At 51.8% G+C, this 27,500-nt stretch overlaps 3 protein-coding genes across 3 annotated transcripts in view; 2 read left to right on the plus strand and 1 right to left on the minus strand.

Moving 5' to 3' along the window:
* The window catches only part of LOC311327121 (uncharacterized protein), a gene marked incomplete at both ends in the record, with an annotated part of 121,258 nt that overhangs the window by 47,216 nt on the left and 46,542 nt on the right, over positions 1-27,500 (plus strand). The window lies entirely within an intron of this gene.
* On the minus strand, positions 20,549-21,364 carry LOC311327073 (claudin-23-like; the record flags this gene model as incomplete). Its single annotated transcript, XM_084460093.1, has 1 exon — positions 20,549-21,364. The coding sequence occupies one exon, from the start codon at positions 21,362-21,364 to the stop codon at positions 20,549-20,551; it is 816 nt and encodes a 271-aa protein (XP_084316219.1).
* parm1 (prostate androgen-regulated mucin-like protein 1) overlaps positions 25,537-27,500 on the plus strand; it is a 5,852-nt gene continuing 3,888 nt past the window's right edge. Inside the window, exons 1-2 of the mRNA XM_084460209.1 lie at positions 25,537-25,580; positions 26,335-27,057. Of these exons, the coding sequence (XP_084316335.1) occupies positions 25,550-25,580; positions 26,335-27,057 (754 nt within the window). The 5' untranslated portion in view covers positions 25,537-25,549. The remainder of the gene's footprint in view (positions 25,581-26,334; positions 27,058-27,500) is intronic.

Here is a 27,500-nt window from a genome sequence, read left to right on the forward strand (position 1 = left end):
CATTCACACATTCACACACCAATGGCGGCAGCTGCCATGCAAGGTGCTAACCTGCTCATTGGGAGCAATTTGGGGTTAGGGTGTCTCGCTCAAGGACACTTCGAAATGTGGACAGTCGGAGCTGGGTTTCGAACCGCTGACCCTTCGATCATTGAACGACCCGCTCCTACCAACTGAGCTACAGCCGCCCTGCTGTTGCACCCACAGCCCTCTGTCCTGCCAGCACCATACTAAACCCACATGATGCTCTAAACGCTTCTTCTGGGTGGGATATTTTCTTATGGGGGTTTCTTGGAATGACACGGCTTCGGAATATAGTGAACCTTTCTTTTTGGTGTTCCCCAAGGGTCCATTTTGGGTCCATTACCTTTTCTGATTTGTGTGAAATTATGTATATTGAGTCTTGTAGTGCCGCTGCCCCCCCCCCCCCCCCCCCCCCCCCCCCCCCCCAGGTGAGTTCCAGTGTGCCCATGGGAGGAAGTGCCTCCCCCAGCAGCAGGTGTGTGATGGGACGGCTCAGTGCCAGGACCGTTCTGATGAACTGGACTGCTGGGAAGTCCTCTCAGGACTGCAGCCATCGCTGTGACAACCGGACCAGATGTCTCCCTGACTCCTTCCTGTGTGACGGGGAGAGGGACTGTCGGGGACGGCTCGGACGAGATTGCACTGTGGTAGGGGACGTCTTGTGTGCTCTACTGCAGTACTGACACTGCTATGAGTAGAAGAGATCCCACGGCCCACCACGTCTCTCCAGATAGTTTCCTGTTTGGTCTCATATCTCTCCTCTGTCTCCTCAACACCTTGTCCTTCATATTTCTTCTCCCTCTTGTGCCCTGCTGTCCATCCTCTGCTCTCTCTTCGCTCTCTCTCTCTCTCTCTCTCCTTCTCTCATTCTCCTCTCTTTCTCTCTCTTCTCTCTCTTTCTCTCTTTCCTCTCTTTCTCTTTCTCTTTCTCTTTCTTTCTCTCTTTCTTTCTCTCTCTTCTTTCTCTCTTTCTCTCCTTTCTCTCTCTTTCTCTCTCTCCTCTCTCTCCTCTCTCTCCTCTCCTCTCTCTCCTCTCTCTCTCTCTCTCTCCTCCTCTCTCTCTCCTCTCTCTCCTCTCTCTCTCTCTCTCTCTCTCCTCTCTCTCCTCTCTCTCCTCTCTCTCTCTCCTCTCTCTCTCCTCTCTCTCTCTCCTCTCTCTCTCTCCTCTCTCTCTCTCCTCTCTCTCTCTCCTCTCTCTCTGTCCTCTCTCTCTGTCCTCTCTCTCTGTCCTCTCTCTCTCTCCTCTCTCTGTCCTCTCTCTCTGTCCTCTCTCTCTGTCCTCTCTCTCTGTCCTCTCTCTCTCTCTTCTCTCTCTCCTCTCTCTCTCTCCTCTCTCTTCTCTCTCTCTCTCTCTCTCTTCTCTCTCTATCTCTCTCTCTCCCCCCCCCCCTTCCCCCCATCACCCTCCCCCAGTCGCAGGTCCGTGCGCCAAGGCGGAGTTCCGCTGCGTCAGCGGCCAGTGTCTGTCCCAGGGCCTGCGCTGTGACGGCCACGCCGACTGCAGGGACCACTCTGACGAGGCGGGCTGCGCCTGGCCCCCCCGCTGTCCCCCGGAGCTGCGCTGTCCCCACAGCCACGAGTGCGTGCTGAAGGACTGGCTCTGTGACGGGGAGGACGACTGCCAGGATGGGTCGGATGAGAGGGTGAGGGCGAGGGCGGGGGTTGATAATGTGAGGGTGGAGGAGGAGGGTGGTGTGAAGGTTGGGGGTGATGGTGTTGAGGTGGAGGGTGGGGGTGACGATGTGAAGGTGAGGGGTGGAGGAGGAGGGGACGGGGGGGGTGGAGCTGTGAGTGGGAGGGAGCGAAGGGAGGATGACCAGTTGAAAGCGGAGGAAGTTCGATGAGCGGAGGTCATATCGGAGGTCATGTCGTCTTTTTGCGACTCGTCATCCGTGTCACCGTCGTCCCCGTCCCCAGAACTGCAAGGCCTTGGCCGTGAGGTGCGGTCTGTACCAGTGGTCATGTGCCTCCAAGCGCCAGTGTGTCCCCGCCCCCTGGAGGTGTGACGGACAGACGGACTGTGACGACGGGAGCGACGAGAAAGGATGTGAGTTAATACACACACACACACACACCATTTTTGGTTAACCAGCCATGGACTTCTAAAGTGTAATTGGGAGGCAGGTTAGATGTGATGTTGGTTGGTTGGGGTATCTCTGGCCCCCCACACCCCAGGTCTCCTGACCCGTGTGTGTGTGTGTGTGTCCGTCCCAGGTGGCCGGGTCAGGTGCGCGTCCCACCTGTTCCAGTGCAGCAGCGGGGAGTGTGTGGACCCGGCCCTCGTGTGTAACCGCATCACCAACTGTCCAGACGGTTCTGACGAGGGTCCCGGCTGCGTCCAGCAGAACTGCTCCAGCCCGGCGCCGCCCCCCTGTGACCAGTACTGCATCAGCACGCCACACGGACCGGTGGGTGTACACACACACACACACACACAGTATATGGACACACACGCATGCACGTGCAGTACACAGACACAAACGCACGCACACACTCGTTTCAGATGGTAAATGGACGGCACTTATATAGCGCTTTTCCACCTTAGCGGCACTCAAAGCGCTTTACAATGGCCTCATTCACTCATTCACACACACATAAACACACCAATGGCGGTAGCTGCCATGCAAGGTGCTAACCTGCTCATTGGGAGCAATTTGGGGTTAGGTGTCTTGCTCAAGGACACTTCGACATGTGGACAGTGGGATTCGAACCGCTGACCCTTCGATCACTGAACGACCCGCTCTACCAACTGAGCTACAGCCGCCCCAGATGATTGACAGGTTGTTGCTCCTCCCCCTCGTTAGAGGTGTGGCTGTATGGCAGGGTTCCGCCTGCAGCCCAGCGGTCTGTCCTGTGTGGACGTGGACGAGTGTAACCAGAACCGGAACCGGAACCAGAACCAGCGCCCGGCCGTCTGCAGCCACGCCTGCCTGAACACCCGCGGGTCATACCTCTGTCACTGTCACCATGGATACCTGCTGGAGCCAGACCAACACACCTGCAAGACTACCGGTGACACACACACACACACACACACACACCTGCAAGACTACCGGTAATACACACACACACACTTCTTGTTGACTATTGATTGGTTATTGATGTGTGTGGCTGGTTATTGATTGGTTACTGATGGTGTTCTGTGTGTGTGTATGAAATGTCTTGTCGGTTACTAATTGTGTGTGTGTGTGAGAGAGATGTCTTGTTGGTTACTGGTGGTGTGGTGTGTGGTGTGTGTGTGTGTGTGTGTGTACTGATGTTGGGGTGTGGTGTGTGTGTGTGTGAGAGATGTCTTGTTGGTTACTGATGTTGGGGTGTGTGTGTGTTGTCTTGTTGGTTACTGATGTTGGGTGGGGGTGTGTGTGTGTGTGTGTGTGTGTGTGAGATGTCTTGTTGGTTACTGATGTTGGGTGGGGGGGTGTGTGTGTGTGTGTGTGAGATGTCTTGTTGGTTACTGATGTTGGGGTGTGTGTGATGTCTTGTTGGTAACTGATGTTGGGGTGTGTGTGGTGTGTGTGTGTGCGTGTGTGTGTAGCGGAGCCCGTGCTGCTGGTGGGGGTTCAGTCAGAGCTGCTCCTCCTGGGCCTGCGGAGCTCCAGACTGAGGGTGCTCACTTCCTCCAGCCGACCCGTCTTCTCCCTGGACTACCACTGGGGGCGCCAGAGGGCCTACTGGCTGAGCCTTGAGCAGGAGAGCGTCCTCTGGGCCTCCCTGGACCCCAACTCGCCCGCCCAGGGGGTTCTGCTCAAAGGTCAGGGGTCAGGAGGGGGTCCTCTGGGCCTTTAGAGCTCACCACTGCTTTTTACCTGGTTTTCTAAATAAATAAACACTGCTGTGTTGACGTTAATTAAAATCAATCAATCAAGTTGGATTTATATAGCGCCCTTCATGATGCCCAGAGCGCTTTACAGAGTCCAGTATTCAAAATTCAAAATGGTGAATTACATTACATTAGTCATTTAGCTGACTCTTTTATCCAAAGTGACTTTGCATTTAACGTAGAAGGTCAGTATACTACTACTCACCAGAACTCAAGTGCATCTCCGTTCTAAAACAAGTGACTAAGAGCATAATCTAGTGCTGAGTGCAAGAATGGCAAACTAAAAATGCAATAGGTGCTTAAGAGGGAGGATTGTGGTCGTACTTCTTGATGAGATGAGTTTTGAGTCTGCGGGGAAAGATGGCCACTGTCACACTACTGTCCTGACGTCAGCGGTCAGTTCGTTCCACCGCTGGACAGGAAAGAGCCCTGACCGTGTCGATCGACCACAGGTTGATTGTTAGTTAAGTTAATAGAAAGTGTTACACCTCAGTGAGTCTGTTGGGCCTCCTTCACACTCTGAGATGTACATGTGATCTCGATGTTTTTAACGTCTCTGTCCCCCCCCCCCCCCCCCCGACCCCCCAGGAGTGAAGTCCGACTCTCTGGCGGTGGACTGGGTCGGGGAGAACCTGTACTGGCTGGACGGCGAGGAGGGCCAGATCCTGGCGTTGCGGCTGGTCTCCGGGCCGGCGATGCCTCGGGACGCCACCGTGGTTCTGGACGAGGACCTGGACCAGCCGCGCTCGCTGGTCCTGCTGCCCCAGAGAGGGTACGGCCGGCCTGGCGAATGCCCGCGCGGAAATAACGGACCCCGTGATTAATCTGCCGATGATGGAGGATGTGCTTGGACTAAGAACACTCAACGAAGTCTCCTCCCTCTCTTCCTCTCCTCCTCGAAGGACGAAGCAGCCTCCTCACCTGCAGCCCGTCTCAAAGCAGAGACGCACAGAACAGGCGAGAAGAAGAACGCCCTCTCCCTCTCCTCTCCCCTCTCTCCTCCTCCCTCTCTCCTCCTCCCCCCTCTCTCCTCCTCCTTCCTCTCCCCTCTCTCCTCCCCCTCCCTCTCCTCCTCCTCCTCCCTCTCCCCTCTCCTCCTCCTCCTCCCTCTCCCCTCTCTCCTCCTCCTCCTCCTCCTCCCTCTCCCCTCTCTCCTCCTCCTCCCTCTCTCCTCCTCTCTCATCCTCCCTCCTCTCTCATCCTCCTCCCTCTCTCCTCCTCCCTCTCCCCTCTCTCCTCCTCCTCTCTCTCCCCTCTCTCCTCCTCCTCCCTCTCTCCTCCTCTCTCATCCTCCTCCCTCTCTCATCCTCCTCCCTCTCTCCTCCTCCCTCTCCCCTCTCTCCTCTCCTCCTCCCTCTCCCCTCTCTCCTCTCCCCTCTCTCCTCCCTCTCCCCTCTCTCCTCCCTCTCCCCTCTCCTCCTCCCTCTCTCCTCCTCCTCCCTCTCTCCTCCTCCTCCCTCTCTCCTCCTCCTCTCTCTCCTCCTCCTCCCCTCTCTCCTCCCTCTCCCTCTCTCCTCCTCCCCCTCCCCTCCCCTCTCCTCCCTCTCCCCTCTCCCCTCTCCCCTCTCCCCTCTCCCCTCTCTCCTCCTCCTCCCTCTCCCCTCTCTCCTCCTCCCTCTCCTCCTCCCTCTCTCCTCCTCCTCCCTCTCTCCTCTCTCCTCCTCCTCCCTCTCCCCTCTCCTCCTCCTCCCTCTCCCCTCTCTCCTCCTCCCTCTCCTCCTCCCTCTCCCCTCTCTCCTCCTCCCCTCTCTCCTCCTCCCCTCTCTCCTCCTCCTCCCTCTCTCCTCCTCCCTCTCTCCTCCTCCTCCCTCTCTCCTCCCCCTCCAGGCTGATGTTCTGGTCAGAGATCGGCAGCGAGCCCCAGATCGAGCGGTCAGGGATGGAGGGCTCGGAGCGCAGGGTGGTGGTCAGCAGGGGCCTGAGCTGGCCGGTCAGTCTGACCGTCGACCCCCTGGACGACCGCATCTACTGGACCGACGAGAAGCTGAGGTGTCTGGGGTCCGCCACGCTGGAGGGCAAGGACGTCAGGGTAACACACACACACACACGCGCACACACACACACACACACACAGCAACCCCTGAATGGATCGATGTAACACTCTTCCTTGATACACACTATTATAGAAACAATTTGAGTATTCTTTCTTAATGAGGACGTTGTCTTACCCCCCTGTCCCCCCCGTCCCCCCCACACACACCCCCCAGCTCCTCCAGCTGACCGAGACCCCCAGTCCGTTCTCCGTGTCCGTCTTCAACGACGCGGTCTACTGGTCCGACACCAAGAGGCGGACCGTCCAGTCGGCCCACAAGAACACGGGCAAGAACCGCAAGGTTCTCCTGAAGAGGCCCGGTCAGCCGTTCGGACTCAAGGTGGGTCTCAGAGAGGGCATCAGAGAGGAGTCCGATTCCGATTTTAAAACCATATTTAAACCCCGCCTCTCTCCCCCTACAGGTGGTCCACCCCCAGGCCCAGGCCAACACCTCCAGCCCCTGTGCCAAGCGCAACTGTTCCCACCTGTGTCTGCTCGCCCCCGGCCCGGCCGCGGGGCCCCCAGGGGCCGCTCCGAGCTCCAGGCCCAGGGCGGTGTGCCGCTGCCCAGCGGGGCTGCTCCTCTCCGGGGACGGACTCGCCTGCGCTCCCCCGGTCGAGTCCACCTTCCTCCTGCTGCTCTCCCCCACCTCCGTCACGCAGGTGGGCGCCGCCTCTCTCTACGTCCGTCCGTTGTGGGTATCTCTCTCCATCCGTCCGTCATCTACCCGTCTGTCTCTCTCTCTCTCTAGCCCCCCATAGCCTGTCTGTCTCTAGTCCCCCATAGCCTGTCTCTCTCTAGTCTTGGGCGGAGGGGTTGCTAGGCGGTTGTTGTTCATGTAGTCAAGATTGAATCTGATTGGGCCGGCAATCAAATCCGCTGCCCCTGATTGGGCTGTAATAAATCAATGACGAGGCTTATCCCCGAAAACCTATATCTGTTGATTCAACTACTCTCTGTCCATCTCACCTCCTGTATTTGACCGTGTCTACCTGACCCCCCCCCCTCCAGATCTACCTGCGGAGCCTGCGTGGGGGGGTGGGTCTGAAGCAGTGGCCGGACCACCGGGCGCTCCCCCTGGTGGGCGTGAACGAGGCGTCCGCTCTGGACGCCGGCATCGACGAGCTCCGCCTGTACGTGGCGGACGCCGGCCAGAGCTCGGTGGCGGCGATGACCCTGGGGATCGGCGGGCTGACCCCGGAGGCGGAGCCCGCGCTGCGCCTGGAGCCCGGGGACGCGGTGACGGCGATGGCGCTCGACTGGGTCACGCACGGCCTCTACTGGAGCAGCCGGGAGCAGCCGCACCTGCACGTCACGGCCCGCGGGGGGCGCTACACCCTGGTTCTGCTGCCGGGGGGGCTGCAGGGGACCAGCTCCATCGCCCTGCACCCCCCGTCGGGGCGCCTCTGCTACACGGCGCTGGGCAGGGGGGCGGGCGGCAGCGTGGCCCAGCTGGACTGCGCCAACATGGACGGACGGAACCGGGCGGTCCTCTGGAGGAACGCCATGATGCCAGCGTCACTCGTCTTCTCCGATGATGGGAGACATCTGTACTGGGCCGACTCAGGTGAGTTAGGGTGCGTTCGTTTATAACTGGGAGGTGGGAAATTGCGACTTGCTACTAGGAGTGATTCAATAAAACGCCGCATGAACTCGCACTTCCTCGTCGCAAATTCGGATATGTTTCTCAGCCCCCAGTTGCTCGAATGCACTAGATATAACTAGGTAACTGTGATATAATGGTATATAGATATAACTAGGTAACTGTGATATAATGGTATATAGATATAACTAGGTAACTGTGATATAATGGTATATAGATATAACTAGGTAACTGTGATATAATGGTATATAGATATAACTAGGTAACTGATATAATGGTATATATATATATATATATATATAATGCACACAGGTCGGAGGTAGGTATTTTGCCAGTTTATACAATCATACTATCATCTATACTATCATACCAGTTTATACAACGGTTAGTTCTGGTTCTTGATTCTGATTGGCTGGAAGCCGTGTTAAAATACTTTGTAACACACCTGGGACCGCATATCATTCCATTTTCAGTATTAACGCGCCTCCCGTTTGATCCAATGCATTGTCGTTGTTGCTTGGCAACCCTTTTGTTAGGGGAACTATTTTGCGTGGCGGAATTGAGGGAATGATGCTTCGTTTTGAATAAATGTTAATATTTGACATTGCTGTGTTTATTTTACACTAATAGCTGTAGTAAGTGGTCTGTACTGTAGGTGGGTTGAACCCAGAGATATGAGGTATATATATATGTACAGTATTATTGGAATGCTCAGCCATGGAAATGTCCTGTCTTCCTGTCTGTCCTCATGTCTTCCTGTCTGTCCTTGTCTTCCTGTCTGCGTCCGTCCTGTTTGCAGGTGCGGGGGTGATCAGCTCTGTGGGAGTGGACGGGTCAGGATATAAACAGTTCAAAGCCGTGCCGGGGGTCCTGCTGTCCTTCACGCGCACAGAGAACATGCTGCTCTGGCTCACCCTGGACAATGGTGCAGTATATACTCTCTCTCACTCTCACCCATACTCTCTCTCTCTCTCTCTCTCACTCTCACCCATACTCTCTCTCTCACTCTCACCCATACTCTCTCTCTCACTCTCACCCTGGACAATGGTGCAGTACATACTCTCTCTCTCACCCTGGACAATGGTGCAGTACATACTCTCTCTCTCACCCTGGACAATGGTGCAGTACATACTCTCTCTCTCACCCTGGACAGTGGTCTCTCTCTCTCCCCCTGGACAATGGTCTCTCACTCTCACCCTGGACAGTGGTACAGTACATACTCTCTCTCTCACCCTGGACAGTGGTCTCTCTCTCTCTGGCCCTCTCTAGCCCTCTCTAGCCCTCTCTGGCGCTCTCTCTGGCGCTCTCTCTCTGGCGCTCTCTCTCTAGCGCTCTCTCTCTCGCTCTCTCTCTGTCGGTCTCTAGCGCTCGCTCTCTCTCTCTCTCTCTGGCTCTCTCTCTCTCGTGTAGAGATTATACTCATCAGACCAGCAGATGGCGGAGGAGGGATGTGATCTGTGTCCTGTCTAGGTGCCCGAGGGCGGCTAGTATTACAATCATCTGTGCAAATCAAGTTTGACTCAACTCTTCGTTCTCGTGCGCGCGTGCATGTGCGTGTGCGTTCTTCCTCGTAGACATGACCAGACTGTGGTTCAGCGATGGGCTCCAGCCAAAGCAGCTGTGGTTTGAGGTGAAGACCAACGTGGTGGCAGTCAAGGCCTACAGCAGGACCAGCCAGACAGGTAGGGGGGGGGGGTGTGTGTGTGTGTGTGTGTGTGTGTGTGTGTGTGTGTGTGTGTGTGTGTGTGTGTGTGTGTGTGTGTGTGTGTGTGTGTGTGTGTGTGTGTGTGTGTGTGTGTGTGTGTGTGTGTGTGTGTGTGTGTGTGTGTGTGTGTGTGTGTGTGTGTGTGTGTGTGTGTGTGTGTGTGTGTGTGTGTGTGTGTGTGTGTGTGTGTGTGTGTGTGTGTGTGTGTGTGTGTGTGTGTGTGTGTGTGTGTGTGTGTGTGTGTGTGTGTGTGTGTGTGTGTGTGTGTGTGTGTGTGTGTGTGTGTGTGTGTGTGTGTGTGTGTGTGTGTGTGTGTGTGTGTGGGGCTGTGTTTTGTGTCGCAGGTGGGTTTAGTTAAATAAACATCATAAACGGATTTGCATGACAAAACCATGAAGCTAAAAGAGGCGCTCTGCTCAATGGCTCCCCTAGTGGTCACAGAAAACGCAAATCGTCAACAGTTCAGACAGATGCAGAAAATCCATGTTCAGGGTGAGTAACCGAGGAGCGGTGAATAACGGGTGCTCTCCTGTGAAGGTAGCTGTGGGTGGTTGGGTGTGTGAGAAGCCTGGCTCTGTGGAGGGTGTGTGTGAAGCAGATCTCTGCCCCCAGAGGAGCAGGTGAATGAGGCCGGGGGAGGTGATCTGTGCTGGGGGGGGCGTCTTGGCGGCGGCTAAAGGCCCCGTCTGTCTGAGGCTCAGTCTCTCTGCTGTATTCAGCTCTCTCAGCCCGGCCCCCGCACTGAAACGGCCTTTTATATTCTACACCTCTGAGGGATAGGCTAGTCACACACACACTCACACACACACACACAAACACTCTCTCTCTCACACAGCACAAGCACACACAACTTCTCATGCATTCTCTCACACAAAGCATTCACATCAAACACGCCCAGCTTCGCACGGCGGTGCGTTATCTCACGTCCTGGCGTTCCGCCAGCCTCGGCGTTGCCTTGGCGCGTCCGCCATCAGCAGGAAGCGGCGTTCCTGCGCCGTCGTACCCGTCAGGGCGCCGTGCTACACGTGACGACGCTCCCAGAACTCAAACAAAAACAAAACGGCTCAGTTCGGGCTAGCGTCACTGACTACAACCCCCTGGTGGTTAGCTGGGGTATTGCGAGTGTTTCAACTTTGAACTTTCTTGTCACCCAGGGGGCAATTAATTTGGCAGCAAGGGTAAAAAGACACGAACAGCAGGAAGGATGCACATAAATATAACACAGTAATATTTATGCGCTGTAGCTCTGGAGGTAGAGCGGGTCATCTAGTGATCATAGGGTCGGCGGTTTGAATCCCGGCGGCTCCTGACATGTCAAAGTGTCCTTGGGCCAAGACACTGAGCCCCAAATTGCACCCAATGAGCAGGCTAACACACCAATGGCAGCTGCCGCCATTGGTGTGTGAACGGGTGAATGAGAGGCCTTCGTGGTGAAGCACTATGGGTAAAAGCTCTATAAGTACAGACCATTTACTGGTAATTTTTAGTCGGTACAGTAGCATCATCTTGGCGCTTCCTAATGTTGCATCCTCCTGAACCCGCCCCACGCTAGACATCACATCCCTCTTACCCAATCACGTCTCTCCTCGCTGTCCCAGGATCCAATAGCTGCTCGGAGAGGAACGGAGGCTGCAGCCAGCTGTGCCTGGCCTACCCAGGTGGGCGGAGCTGTAAGTGTGGGCGTGGCTACCAGCTTGTGAATTCCACCACCTGCAGCCCCTCCCCCCAATGCCCTCAGGGCAGCAAAGCATGCTGGGACGGCAGTAGGTGCCTCCCCAACGCCAAGTTCTGCGACGGCGATTTTGACTGCCCCGACCAATCGGATGAGCAGGAATGTGAGTTCTCTTTGTGATGTCATTCCCCTCGTTCTAAACGCTGGTTCCAGGTGTTCGCGGCGTGTCGGACTGCTGAGTGCGTCTTTGTGACGTCATTTCCTTCCAGGTTCCCATAGCAACATGGCGTCTAGGGCCAAACCCAAAGACGGTGGCCCCGATTACGGCACGCCGCCCCTAGAGAAGGAGGGCCAGTCATGTGACCTGCAGCGCTGCAGCGGCCACGGGATGTGCGTCACGGAGGGCGGAGTCACGCGCTGCCAGTGCATGCTGGGATACCGGGGTGCGTCCTGCCAGGCGGGGGAGGAGCCGGGGAGGAGGGGTCGGGCCCCGCTGGTGCTCGGGCTGCTCGGCGTGCTGGCTGCCGTCGTCATCGCTGCGCTCGTCATCAGGCGGAGGTACACAACGCCACACGGGGGGGGCGGGGCAACGAGAGGGGGAGGGGGGGGAGAACACACCGTGGGCTGGGAGGGAGGGAGGAGCTAGAGAGGAGAAGAGAGGGAGGAGAAGGAGGGAGAGGGGGGTACTGAGACCGAGGCTGCGTTCCGAATCGCATACTTCTACTTCTTACTACCAGTACCTACTACAGCTGCCCTTAGAAAGTACGTACTTTGCAAGCAGTAGGCATCCAATTGGGACATACTACCTTGTCATAACATTGCGCCTTGAAATTAGCCCGCATCCGTCGCCGTCCATAACGCGACGTTCGTCTACAGCTGTCGCGACTCGCACATGTGACGCACATTTCCGCTGCGCACGGGATTGTGGGTCAGAATAGCCAGAAAAACTGGCTTGCATACTGCAAAATACGACCGGATGTAGTAGGACATCCTGGTATTTTTGCCATACTGCATGTGGCATACTGGGACATACTACATCCTTTTTTTGGCATACTATATAGTAGAGTAGTATGCGATTAGGAACGCAGCCTGACACGTTTGTGAGGATGTTTTGACCGCCTCCTGGGACGATGCACACAGTACAGGGGCGCACAAGAAATACTGCATCAAGTCCCTGCGTGGCGATTGTGGGTTCGAGTCCCCCCGGCACATCGGTTCTAGTTTGACCACCGCGATGCGTGTCTTTAGGCGAGCCAGAGCCAGGAGCAGAGCCACGGAGAAGGAGACGCTGATGACCAACATGGAGGGCAGGGCGGTATACGCAGAGTCCTTCGGCAACGACCTCTACGACCCCGATGACTCCGACGACTCTGACGACCCTAGCGACAAGGTAACCATGGATATGATCCCTTGACTACACGATGGGGTGTTGAGTTTTCATGTAACTTGTTACAAAAAAAAAAAGAAGCTTTGGCTGAACAATAAAGTATAATGGTGATGTACACACAGTACAGGAGTAGACACACACACACACACACACACACACACACACACACACACAGTACAGGAGTAGACACACCACACAGTACGGGAGTAGACACACACACACACACACACACAGTACAGGAGTAGACACACACCACACAGTACGGGAGTAGACACACACACACACACACCACACACAGTATGGGAGTAGACACACACACACACACACCACACACAGTACGGGAGTAGACACACACACACACACACACCACACAGTATGGGAGTAGACACACACACACACACACCACACAGTACGGGAGTAGACACACACACACACACACACAGTACGGGAGTAGACACACACACCACACACACACAGTACGGGAGTAGACACACACACACACCACACACACAGTACGGGAGTAGACACACACACACACACCACACACAGTACGGGAGTAGACACACACACACACACCACACAGTACGGGAGTAGACACACACACACACACACACCACACACAGTACAGGAGTAGACACACACACACCACACACACAGTACGGGAGTAGACACACACACACCACACACAGTACGGGAGTAGACACACACACACACACACACACACACCACACACAGTACGGGAGTAGACACACACACAACACACACACACACACACAGTACAGGAGTACACAAGGAGTTGTGGACAGAAGAATTGAGGCAGTCGGGGTGATGCAGTACATTTCTGTGAAACTACTAACTCAACCTCCCTTGACTAAGCGATGGGGTTGTGTTTTCATGAAGCCATGTTTGTTTCTGTCAGCTCTGGCTGAACAATAAAGTTGTATTCTAATGTCTTCTCCCCAGCTGCAAGTGTCCTCAGCTGACGGAGCGCCTCTCCATGGGGAAGAACGGCTCCCTCCTCTACGCAAAACCTCCCTGTCCTTCTCCATTAAATAAACCTGTCATTCTCTATGAAATAAAAAGATGAAGTCTGAAACCTGAATGTCATCGCAATCAATCCTCCTATCGTATCGCTGTAGCGTTGTCACACGATCACCACTTCTCTAGCGTTTGAGTTCCTGTCCTGTCCCGTAACCCTCCTACCGTGCCCTACATCTGAACGCCCGTAAAAGCTGACCCCAGGTCTGTTCTGTTCAGACCAGTCTAGCTATTACTGCGTCATCTCGGACGACAACAAGACGTGTCTGGTCACGCAGACCAAGGAGAACATTCTGATGTCATTCCTGATTTCAACATGCCCTCCTCCCCTGTCTGACTGATGACCCAATTGCAGGGTTTTACCTGTTGTAAGCTACCTGGATCCTTGTAGTGGTTGGTATGTGTCTTTTACTCTCCCCACACACACACACGCACACACAGGCGCGCACACACCCCTCAGAATAACTCAGGTGAGAGGACTGCGGTTGAAACTGCAGCACAGATTGCATGGGAAGTTCCTGTTTCGTGGGGCGTAACCCGATCTGTCTGTGTGACCCGCCCAGGTACACGCTAAGCAGGGCTGGCTGCCTGGAGGGGGTTCAGGACTCCGCTTCCACTTCCTGATCCCATCTATTGTTCCTAGTTTTTTTGTCTTTTCTTCTCGGAGGTTCCCTCAGTACTTTTTCTCTCAGGGTTCGGACGTGTCCCGCACCTCGGCTCCACACAGACGGACGACCAGCCAGACCCCGGAACCTTCCGGAACACAGCCCGCCTTCCTCCGAGCCGTGAGTACGACTGTGTTCAGAGGATGTGTTCAGGGGATGTGTTCAGGGGATGTGTAGGTATGTCACGGCTGCCCTGGGCGCTGGTTGAACAGTCTTTGTACTGGAGGAACCTGAAGGACTGGATGTCTGGGGCTCACGCCAGCGTCCCCTCGTCCTGCTTCGTTGGTCCTGAACACCGTTCTGCTTAACATTCCTGTCAACTAATGCTTCGGGGATGTTTTTGGGCGAATGGGTGTTGTCTTTAAGGGCTGTTCTTGGCTGCTGGCGTATCGGCTGTGTGTTTGGGGAGGCTAGGCTAGACTACCGCTCGTCTAGAACGGGACGGGATATGGGATGATTTGAGTTGAAGCCCAGTCCCTCGATGTAGGGCTGACCTGTCCACTGGTCTTAATGGGTTGTGCTGTCTGACCAAACGGTCCCGTCGACTGTCACTGGTTTAACTGTCCCGTCTACTGGTCACTAGTTTCTGTCCTGTCTACTGGTCACTAGTTTCTGTCCTGTCTACTGGTCACTAGCTTAACCGTCCTGTCTACTGGTCACTAGCTTAACTGTCCTGTCTACTGGTCACTAGCTTAACTGTCCTGTCTACTGGTCACTAGCTTAACTGTCCTGTCTACTGGTCACTAGCTTAACTGTCCTGTCTACTGGTCACTAGTTTAACTGTCCTGTCTACTGGTCACTAGCTTAACTGTCCTGTCTACTGGTCACTAGCTTTGAGACGAGTGGACTAGCTACTGAGTAACCATGGTTATAAATGCTAGATCTTGGAGAGCTCAGAGGGTTGTCACCATCACCAGTAATGTTATAAACTGGTGTCTAAAGTTGTTAGACACACACACACACACACACAGGCAGGTGTGATTTATTACTTCCCTGTGTTCCCTGGAGGAAGGGGAGATGGCTGGCTCTCACGCCCCTAGTGTACCTGTGTGTAATAGTCTGTAGTGTTTACCTGTGTAGATTTTATTTTTGTTTACATGTTTACTATTTACCTGTTTGTTTTCTTACCTGTGTTTACCTCCGGTTACTTGCGTGTTTACACGTTTGTTCACGTGTGTTCCAGAGTGTGTCCCCTCCCATCTTCAGCTGAGACCGTCCTGAACAGCCCCCCCTCAACCCCCCCCCCCCACCAGTCATGGCTACCCCCACCACCGTTGCCATGGAAGCCCGGGGTCTGGACCTCTCCGCCTGCGGCTTGACGCGTTGCCACGGTCACGGAAGCTGCGTAACCGCGGACGCCCAGCCGGGCTGCGAGTGCCTGCTGGGTTACCACGGCCCGTTCTGCGTGGACAGCGTGAACGAGGCGGTCAGCGTTCCCCTGACGCTGGGCGTCCTCTTCTCCATCCTGGGCCTGCTCGTCCTCGCCTTCCTCGTCGCCTTCGCCCGGCAGAGACGCAAGGTCAAGCGCAGGTGACCGCCACGACCAGCCCTGGGCCGCGTTTCCCAGAGGCATCGTAGCGCTACGTTCATCGTAAGCTACGGCGTTCATCGTAGCGCTACGATGCCTCTGGGGAAACTCAGCCCTGGCCTGCAGTGCTCTCTGGGTTGTACAGTATGGTTCAGCAGTGGAGGGGAGGGGTTAGGGTTAACCTCTGACCCTCGGTGGATGGGTTAGGGTTAGGGTAGACTCCCTTAGCCAGACCCCCCATAGCCAGACCCATCTCCACACTTGGTTTATGCCGTGCCAGTGCTGGAGAAAGGTCTGGCTGTACTCATTAACATTCGGGGATAAGGGGGAAAAAACGTATTTCGTTTAAACGAATCACAATCGTCTTCGGCGGAGGGTTGCTAGGTTACCGTTTCACGTAGTCTGGGAGAATCTCCCGTCGCCACCGATTGGCCGACGACATGAATCGGCGCCACTGATTGGACAGTAACAAACAAATGACGAGGCTTATCCCCAAAACCTACATCCGTTGAGTCAGACTAGGGTTAGGGGTCAGCAGGGTTCAGCAGGAAGGGGAGGTGTCGGTCTGATATACGAAGTGGTGTCTTTGATCAGGTGAACATTGACCTGGTTTGTTGTTGTTGTTGGCGTGTTTCCAGGAAGGCCTATGCTGCTATGAGGGAGGAGAACAGTGTGGAGAGAGGCTATCCCTAGAACCGCCTCCGCCAGGTGAGGCGTGGAACATCTTAGAACATCTTAGAACGTGTTACTGTATCTGTCAGAAGTCTGGACTGTCGTTTTATCTTCTCCATCTTCAACCCCCCCACAGATCATCAGTCTAAACGTGACTTCCTCTCCTGGAACCATCCTCCACGGCACCTTCTTCACAGTGCAGTCATACCATACCACTACAGTAGGCTACTGTTATAGTCATAACCTGCTTTCATACCGGACCTTATATTGGGTAACTCTTGTACCATGCGTTAGACTTCTAGAACAGGAAGTGTCTTGAACTACATTTGAATTTGATGCATCTTGTTTTTTTTGGAATTGTAGTACTCTCAGTAAGCAGCATACTCTTCAGTTTAAAGTCTAGACTGATTTTGGATCTTCCTAAACTGATAAACCACAGACTAGGCTGTATGCTTTGCATTCTGGGAAGCGTAGGAGACTGAACAAGCTTGGCTGGTTACGATGGTATTTTCCATGGCGACACGCCTACCTTGCATACCTACCTGCCTACCTCACTAACTGCCTACTACCTACCCTCTAACTACCTACTAAACCATCGACATACTTCCCTCCCTAACTACCTACGCAACCCTCCACTCCTCTCCTAACTGCCTACAGTACCTAGCTCCCTAATGATCTACCTAGCCTCCTACCTCCTTAAACCTCCCTAACCAACTACTTAACTACCTATCTACTTACCTACCTATCTACTTACCTACCTACCTATCTACTGAACTACCTACCTACCTATCTACTTACCTACCTATCTATCTACTTACCTATCTATCTACTTACCTACCTATCTACTTACCTACCTACCTATCTACTTACCTACCTATCTACTTACCTACCTACCTATCTACTTGCCTACCTACCCATCTATCTACTGAACCACCTACCTACCTACTGAACCACCTCCCTACCTACATACCTCCCTAGCTACATAATTAGCCTCCTACCGTCCTATCTGTAGGAAACGTACAACTCTGACACAACGAACTAAGAATTCCACCGATCTCTCAGCATCGAAACCATGAGCTAAGGTTTTAAAAATAACAACCCTGTCTGATTGGGCGGTGGGTATAGATTGTTTCCCAACTGGTTTGGCTGCTGCGTCATTCCTCTGGTTCAGTCTGATGGTTCTCAGGGTCCTGGTTCTCTAGTGTGGTGTGGCTGCTTAGTGCCTAGAGGTCAAGAGGTCAAATCAAGGGAACTGGACTATGTGTTTCTCAAAGTTGTTTCTTTTTCACATACTACATTATACAGGACGATGAGCAGTGAAATGTACTTTTCGCTCGTACAGTAGCATGGATTTCTAGTTGCCAGATATGACGGACTATAGTTTGATTGAGGTCCAGATGACAAATTATAGTTGGGAAAAACAGTTTTATGTATTGTTGTTTATTTAATGAACTGTGGAAATGAACAAATTTGTTTTTTTTTTCCTGTTGCTTTTGGACTGTCATGTTGCCGTAGGTGTGTTAGTCCTGTTTGACTTGTTTTGAATCAATAAAGTATGCTAATGCTTTTCTTATACTCCATTTCATTTCTTGTTTTATCAGGGACAATGCGCACAAATCAGTCAAGCTGCATATGAGCCAGAATTAGCTTACAGGCTAGTTTTCATCTGTCGTCCCTGGCCAAATTAAGACAACCTACAAAATAAAATACGGTAGAAAGATGCACATGTTAAAAAATTAAAAGCTCAAGAGACAAAACAAAGACAAATTAGTAGACGGTGACAAGCAGATGCATAAGATTGTATATACTGTAAGACAGACTACAGCAGGGCAGCACAATGGGGACAAACACGCCTATAACACATACTGTGTGACACTAAGCACACATGACAGACATCAGAACAGGACGCTAAGCACATACTAGAGGCAAGGTGAGCAGAAGGACAAGACCGTTGGCAAGAATCTGGCAGCAGTGCTGGTTTATTTAATTTGACTCTGGTATACTGTCTATAACTCATACATACAGTACTATACTGATGATCAGTCTCTCTGCCTCCTGGACAAACTGCCCCCATCCTATACCTGCCCTTGGACTAACCTACCTTCCCCCCTAACCTACCTGTCCCCTGCACTAACCTACCTGTCCCTAGATTGACCTACCCGTCTCTGGACTACCCTACCTCTCCCTGGACTAACCTACCTGCCCCTGGACTAACCTACCTGCCCCTGGACTAACCTACCTGCCCCTGTCCTAACCTACCTGGCCCTGGACTAACCTACCTGCCCCTGGACTAACCTACGTGCCCCTGGACTAACCTACCTGTGTCCTAGACTAACCTACGTGCCCCTGGACTAACCTACCTGCCCCTGGACTAACCTACCTGCCCCTGGACTAACCTACCTGCCCCTGGACTAACCTACGTGCCCCTGGACTAACCTACCTGTGTCCTAGACTAACCTACCTGCCCCTGGACTAACCTACGTGCCCCTGGACTAACCTACCTGCCCCTGGACTAACCTACCTGCCCCTGGACTAACCTACGTGCCCCTGGACTAACCTACGTGCCCCTGGACTAACCTACCTGCCCCTGCTCGCTGACGCTCTGAGGGAGGATGGCATCACCTCCTCTGATCAAGCTCGAGCCTTCATGAAACCTGACCCAGGAAGTGGCAGTCATGTTTATGTCAACAGGGCCGTAGTGTAGCAGAGTCAGGTATGTTTCCACTTGTCATGTCATTTCATTTCCTCTCGCCCGGGGCTTCTCAGAGCTGTGAACCGTGCAGGAGCGTACGCAGCAGAGGGAGTTAATACGATTTTGAGTAGCATGACTTTTCTCAGCACTTGTGGCAGAAAAAAAATCTCAGTTATTCTTGTCAGAGCTGTTACCATGCTTGTCTTTGTCCTGAGAGTAGACCTGTCTTCCGCACAGACATGACCACCTCCCACTGCTGTTATAGAATAGTATTAAAGCTAGCAATTTGATGGTATGGGTGTTAATTTAGTTAATTTAATCAAACAGGTAAGACTCAGTATTAGTCAAACTGGCCCTTTGGCTGATTTGAAAGTAAAAAAACAAAACATGCGCATAGTTCCCCACTGGCACACAAGAAAGGAATCACAGTATAACACAACTCATGGGGGTTGATTCTGCCTACGGGTGAGAGATTGACCCGCTGCTGACCTGGTGTGGCCGAAATAACCTGGAGTTCAACTCTTAAAACTGGAGATAGTTGTGGACTTCAGAACCCCCCCCCCCCACACACACACACACACCACCCTGACTCCCCAGTCGACTATGGAGTCCGTACGCTTCCTGGGCGCCATCAGAACATCAGCTCCCTCACCAAGAAGGCCCAGAAGTTGATGTACTTTGCACACCTGTCTTGTACATTGCACTGTAGTATTTGTAGTATTGAATTGTATTTGCTGCTTGTATTCTGTCTCGTTCTTGTGTTTGTATTCATTGTTGTGCAGCAACAGATCAAATCAAATTACTATGAAAACCCTACCTGGCAATAAACACTTCCTGATTCTGAACTATCCAGTATAAATAAAGTCATGAGAAGTCTTGTGAGACCACACACACACACACTCACCACACACACACACTCCCCAAACCAGTCAGACAGCATAGCAGCAGAGCATGTGTGTCAACCTCAGCGCTGAAGGGAGGGCGTGGAGAAACAAACTTTGACTCTGCACATCGGAGGTATGAAGTACAGCTTGTTTTGAACGGCGCCTGGGACAGTGAGGGGCCCCGCCTATTACAGACTGCCAGAATAGCCCGATATCACATCCAGAGCTCTGGGAATGTGTCTGGTCTACCGGTAGATGTTTGGATTCCCGTGTGGTCTGGTCTACCGGTAGATGTTTGGATTCCCTTGTGGAAGACCTCACCTCGCCCATCTGTTACCCATGCATAGAGCTGACACCATGAGGCCCCTAGCAGGCAGTTAACACTGGGCTTTCTGAGGGTAGGCCTAGTGTAAAGACAATGAACAAATCCATCAACAACGACTATTCATGAATGTAGTAAACATTTAATCAAAGACTGTACGGTACATCACAGACTTCATGGTATCATAAGCATTCCACAACAGCTTGTAAAACGTTGGCTTGCCTTGTTACGATCTAAAGTGCAGAAAAAGGGGGTTTTTAAAATTCCACAATCCCTAAAATACAATAGGTTTAGCTCCAAGATATTTACAAAACACGTGGCTGTATACAAACACCTTCGGTATAATTCTATCTAGTCATTAATTCACTTAAGCATGTCTAGAAGAATTCATATGTCATTCACCATTATAACAAAACAAGTTAGTCTAGTTAAAAACATCAGCTGGAAGACTTTCCCTTATTTCGTTTCCTTCATTTGACCCTGTAACCTTCTCTCAAGTCCGTCTCACAGGTCAGCATCATACGGCCGTCCGCTGTACGAGGTGTTGACCGTCCGGGCTCCCGTACTCTTGGCCCGGGGGAAGTCCACCTCCTCGTCCAGGGAGTTTTTGGAGTAAGGCACGCTGCTGGCGCTGCTCTTGCTCCGGGCCACGCTGGGCACGTCGAACCGCTGCACCGGTGCCCTGTTGTGCCTAAACTGCGTGACCTCCTCCAAGGGCTTCTCACCCCGGTTCTTACCCCCGCAGCACCGGCAGATCCCAATAAAGATAACGAACCCACCCAACACCTCGAAGATGCCACCGATGTAACCGAGCACGATGCAGAAACCCACTCGGATGTCCGTGCTGGGCGCGGTGATGGTGTTCATGATGTTGGTGTACCAGGAGATGGGGATGAGGGTCATCACACCGGACAGGAAGATGAGTAGACCCCCGAGCCCGGCCACCACCCAGTTGGGTCGATCCGTCCAGCACCGTATCCCCGGGACCGCCACGGCCAAACCGATCAGCGTCACGATTAGAGACGCCACCATCAGTCCCTGCGCAATGTTGATGATCTGGTTGTCGAAGTAGACCTCGTCCTGCTGGTTGCACTCGATCTCCCGGGAGGTGTCGAAGGCCCGGCAGATGTCCCAGATGCCCTGCTGCAGGATGAGGTCCGCGGAGTCGCCGGGGATGTTATGGATCGTCCTCCAGTTGGGCGCCACCGTCGACGTGAGGTTGAGGATCCAGCCGCAGGGCGCCATCACCAGACCGAAGATGAAGATGCCGGGCGTGCGTAAAGACGTGCGGATCCATTCCTGCGCTTGGTTGTTGGGCATGGCGAGAGACGCGTTGTGCGTGGTTTCCAACCGGTGTCCACGGGAGATGCCTGGACTGTCCCCGGTAGGCTGTGTGCGGAGCGTCTTTAACACACCTGTGCGTGAAACTCCGGGGGCGTGGCGAGTGGGCGTGGCGCACCGGAGAGGCGCACCGGAGAGGCGCGCGCGCTCCAGTGGAGAAAAGGGTAGTTTCACCCGACTGGTCGCTTTATCATGTTAATGTGAACTCACCTAGAAAAGCATTCATCTGAACTCTCAAACTGATGGGTTTCAGTTTGATGAGAAGTCTAGGGAAGTTACATTACATTACAGATATACACAGTATCTGTGTTGGGTAGCTACACACATACACAGTAGGCATATGAGTGTGACAATAAGCATACTGTATCTCAATACACAAATACTGTACACTCTACAGACTGTGAGAGAGACACACACTGTTCTTCCTTCACCAACAGTAGATCCCTCTATCAAGAACAATCACAATCCACTGAACCCCAAAACCCCTCTGACAAGGTTCTCTGTGTGTACATTACATTACATTACAGTCATTTACATTACATTACATTACAGTCATTTAGCAGACGCTTTTATCCAAAGCGACTAACAATAATTGCATTTAACGTAGGAAGAGCCAATGTGCTAATTGCCAGAACTCACAAGTGCATCTTCTTTCTAAAACAAGTGACTAAGTGACATGATAAACTCATTTTGCATACGTTACATCAACATATGATAGATCTAGGCTATATAATAGCTGTATACATATGATTCATTCATAATATGAAATCGAATTAATTATTTAATGTTGTAGATTTGTAGCCTACAACATCTGCAACTGAATTATGTTTGTTTCTGTAAAACAATTCAATAGGCTATATTTCTTTAAACAGATCACTCATGATGTATCCAAGAGCAACAAAAGATGTATTTTCAAAACAAAGAATATAAAGTGTGTAGGTGTGTGTGTGTGTGTGTGTGTGTGTGTGTGCGCGCTTCTTCATACCAACATGACAGGGTTTGGGAGGAATGTGGTCCTGCAGGATGGAATCTGTCATCATGACTGTTTTGGTCAGATCAAAATGTTCCATTACACTCTATCACACTACAATTTAGTTACTTAACAGACACTTTTATCCAAAGCAACTTGCATTTTTCTGTGCTAGTGTTGGGGTTAAGTACCTTATTCAAGCTACCTGGGCTGGGCTACCTACCACCCACACCACACACACACACACACACACACACACACACACAGCCCTCCAACCCCCCCACACACTCCTACTGCCCCCACACACCCCTCCAACCCCACACCCCTCCCTCCAACCCCACACCCCTCCCTCCAACCCCACACACACCCCTCCTAACCCCCACACACCCCTCCAACCCCACACACACTCCTCCTATCCCCACACACACCCCTCAAACCCCCCACACCCCCCTCCAACCCCACACACCCCTCCAACCCCACACACACCCCTCCAACCCCACACACCCCTCCAACCCCCCACCCTGCCGAATGGTAAATCTGACGAAACTGCGGAGGTGTTGTGTCGTAGAAAATACAATCACACGATGAATAATAATCCTCGGTTACGTCATTAAAATAACAAATGCTCTCCATCAACGGAGGTAGTATCAGTCACCACTCCTAGGTCTATACGCTCCAACCCGAACGCTACTGCGCAGCTCATCACCTTCCACTCTCTGGCGCCACCTAGAGGCATAATGAAGAACAGCACAGGAGGACAGATAGGGGGACGCTGGGGCTATAGAGCGGGTGACAGAGCTGCACCCTGACAAGGATGGACACTGGGCAACAGTCTATTCTGGGAGTCTGGGCAGGGAGCTGAAGAGGGAATGCGGACTAACCGGACGCCATGTTTGTTCTGCTCAGTACACCAGCATCCTTCCGGGGTTATCACTCTCTGAGAACTACATATGTACCATCACACCAGCATCCTACCGGGGTTATCACTCTCTGAGAACTACATATGTACCATCACACCAGCATCCTACCGGGGTTATCACTCTCTGAGAACTACATGTACCATCAGACTAGCATCCTGCTAGAGCCATTATCACCCTCTGAGAACTACATACGTACCATCACACTAGCATCCTGCTAGAGCCATTATCACTCTCTGAGAACTACATACGTACCATCACACTAGCATCCTGCTAGAGCCATTATCACTCTCTGAGAACTACATACGTACCATCACACCAGCATCCTACCGGAGTTATCACTCTGAAAACTACATATACCATCACACTAGCATCCTGCTAGAGCCATTATCACTCTGAAAACTACATATACCATCACACTAGCATCCTGCTAGAGCCATTATCACTCTGAAAACTACATATACCATCACACTAGCATCCTGCTAGAGCCATTATCACTCTGAAAACTACATATACCACCACACCAGCATCCTGCTAGAGCCATTATCACTCTGAAAACTCTACATACTGTACCACCACAATCTGCCCCTTCCTGTCTCAGTAAATATAATTGTGTGTGTGTGTATATATATATATATATATACCCACACACACACACATGGTCTGGGCTTCAAATTAAAGCACACACAACACACGTGCAATGGATGGCGACATTCACACACACACACACACACGCTGAAGCAGTCGCCAATGAAATGTGTACTCTGCATTTCTACCATCCAAGCTGTCCTCTCCCAGGACCAGTGGTGCAGACTGAGATCGCCTTCTATTCAGGCCTCAGAAATAAAGTTGACCGTCTTAAATACTTCAGCTGTAAATAACCCACTGCAACCTCTGGACATCATCTGCTCAGAACAGCTCAGGTTACGCTTCTGCATTTCATCACGAGAGAACGTCCTCAAACGATCATATAGTGAACAATAAAACATGAAATTAAATTTATTTTCCACATTTTATATCACAGGCCTTGTTATCCTATTCTCTTCTTAAAAAGGAGAGAAACTGAACACCTCTAGATTCTGTAAGGGGATTTATTGTCTGACAACGTTTCAAACTGACGAGCACCTTTTTAAGTGACACACCTGGGGCTAATTACAGAGCACACCTGAGAATAGTTGGTGACATCAGAAGCTCCTTGTCCAATCATCTTGCAACAATAGAATGTGAGGAAATACGTTGAATAAACATTGAGTCAATGAAATCCAGAGTTCTGTTTAAATATTACAACGGGGTACAGAAATCAACATGCGTTTAGAATACGGTTTGAGTGCCTCTATGAATACTAATAATGTAATCAGGACAACTAAAGATAAGCTAGATGTCTCAACTAAAACATGGTTTGAGGATGACCAAAAGGTGGAGGTGGTGTCCCATCACCAATACAGACAGATATGTACACAAAATGTACACAATATACAATAAAAGAGAAACATTGTAGAGCTTGGGCATGGAGCCGTGTGATCCTATTCTCTTCTGACCGAGAAATGACATGGGCTCATGACCAAAACGCTTAACTTCTCCTTATCACATCACATTACAGGCTAATAATAACAACAACAACAACAATAATAACAATACAATATTAATAATAATACCAAATTAATTGATCTGCATGTTGTAAAAAATAATTATAATGCCATTCTTATCACGTCATATTAGAGGCTAATAATACCAAATTAATTCATCTGCATGTGTTAATAATAATTATAATGCCAAATTCATTCTTATCACGTCACATTAGAGGCTAATAATAGGCTCTGTGCACCAGCTTCACTATTTCCTGAAAGTCACTTGGCTTCTTTATTTCCTGTCCAATATGATTGGATTAAGTGATTAATCAGGTGTGTGCTGGGTCTGCCACACACCTGATTAATCACTTAATCCAATCATATAGGACAGGAAATAAAGATGCCAAGTGACTTTCAGGAAATAGTGAAGCTGGTGCACAGAGCCTATTATAATACCATTCATACTTCTTTCTAACCACGGTCACACGTCTGCGTGGCTCTACCTCCCTCTAGCGGCTGATTGGCATCACTACGTCGGTGCAGCTGAGAGCCGGAGGCTGATTGGTGGAGGGAGGGAGGGAGGGAGGGACGTCAGACTGCATTGTGCTCAGGCAGCCAATCAGCGGCTAGCTCGAGGCGACCGGGGCAACTTAGACCTCGCGCTGCTGCCCGGAGAGACTCAGAAGCGCTCGAGGACACGGTGCAGATAATGAGGGTCCGAGTCGTCATTCTGCTCGCGGGTATGTAACACAATAACAACAACAACAACAACACTGACTTGCAACACATGTTAGCCGATTACAAGAGTTGGGATTGTTTTCAAAAGAAACCTACAGTCAGGCTTCTGGAGGGACAACTTTTTTGCATGAAACATATGTTTCACAAACATTCACGTCACTGTTTACTTTGTTAATCGATCAGACTGTGTGCATTTCATTTTTTATTTAAACAGTTTAGTCTGTTGAGATGTGGTCTCTTTGCTTCTCCAAAACATGGAGAAGCAGCATTCAGTTTTTATGCTCCACATATCTGGAACAAACTTCCAGAAAACTGCAGGTCTGCTGCAACTCTTGGTTCTTTTAAATCAAGCCTGAAGACTTTTCTTTTTGCCACTGCTTTCTAAGAGTTATGTTTATCAGTATACTGCACTGTAACTTTTATTCCTATATTCTATTTGTCCTGCTTTTTGTTTAAATGTCTATAATGACTTGCTTTTTGTTTTAATGCTTTTAATTTGTCCTGCCTTTTGTTTTAAATGTCTATAATGTCTTGCTTTTTGTTTTAATGCTTTTAATGTCTCATGTAAAGCACCTTGAATTGCCCTGTGGCTGAAATGTGCTATATAAATAAACTTGCCTGGCCTTGCCTTGCCTTTCACAAAGATGCTCGGTAAACAAGCAATGTTTCAAGCGTCATACGCAGGAATGATAGTTTACAGGTTAATGAAAACATTGTAATTCATGTTATTAAACTGTTTGTTTCTTGTTCTTGCAGGGTGGTTGTTCCTGGGAGTGAGGGGAGAAGAAAGTGAGGTGGCAGCTACCTCCTCCCCTGACCCCCAAAATCATCCCAAAGAAGGTCCCGGTGACGGCGCCACCATCCCCGACTCACCAACCACCATGCCGTCCTCACACTCACTCCCATCTACCTTCCCAACGGCGGCCGCCGCCGCCAGCACGGCCGCTCAGACCGCCCCTACCCAGAGTGCAACAGTGCCGGGAGTCACCACGCCGTCCGTCGGGGGAACGGACGCGACTTCGTCTGCCGCCAGCACGCACGTGACAAAGCGCTCCACGCCTGGCCCCATCACTGAGGCCGGAGACACCGGACAGTCCTCAGCCACGAGCCCCGACGCGAACGAGACCTCCGCTGGGCCCACGTCGTCCGGGACCACCCAGACCCCGGCCCCTGGCTCCCCCCAGACCCCGGCCTCCCCCGCCTCCCCCCAGACCCTGGCCTCCCCCGCCTCCCCCCAGACCCCGGCCCCCGCCTCCCCCCAGACCCCGACCCCTGGCTCCCCCCAGACCTCGGCCCCCACCACCCCCCAGACCCCGACCCCCGCCTCCCCCCAGACCCTGACCCCCAGCACGGCCGCGCTGCCGACCACCACCGGGGCGTCAAAGCCGCCAGCCTCCCTGCCGACCTCGGTGTCTAGCAGGTCTCCTGAAAGCCCCTCCATCGTCGTGGGGGAGGCGGAGTCCAGAGCCCTCAGCTCAGGTAAGGCTAGCTCGGGTTATTGGGACATCGTTCATAACTGTTGGGGATATTCCACATTACATTATGCAATCTGCTATGCTTCTCACAGAGTCAACGTAAGTCAGAGTTAAAGTGAGTGAAGCCTATGTTGTACTAACTTTGTTGTTGTGCTTGTGGCTGTGTTATGATAGCCACATGTTGTAAGAAGTAGGGCTGGGTTTAAAAAATCGATTCAGAATCGATTCTGAATCAAATGATTCAGAATCGATTCATGAATCCCAAAATCGATCTTTTATTTAATGAATGAATGAATAAATGAAGGAATGAATAGTTCATTAATTCATTCAATGATTCATTCATTCATCTTTGGAAATCAGTATCGATACCCAGCCCTAGTATTGATGTGTTGCATAACTTGGCAGTCATGTAATTAAGGTTACAGCTAAAAAAAAAAGAAAAAGTTG

Source organism: Borostomias antarcticus (genome assembly GCF_949987555.1).
Source record: "Borostomias antarcticus genome assembly, chromosome: 30".
NCBI classification, from domain to species: Eukaryota; Metazoa; Chordata; class Actinopteri; order Stomiiformes; family Stomiidae; genus Borostomias; species Borostomias antarcticus.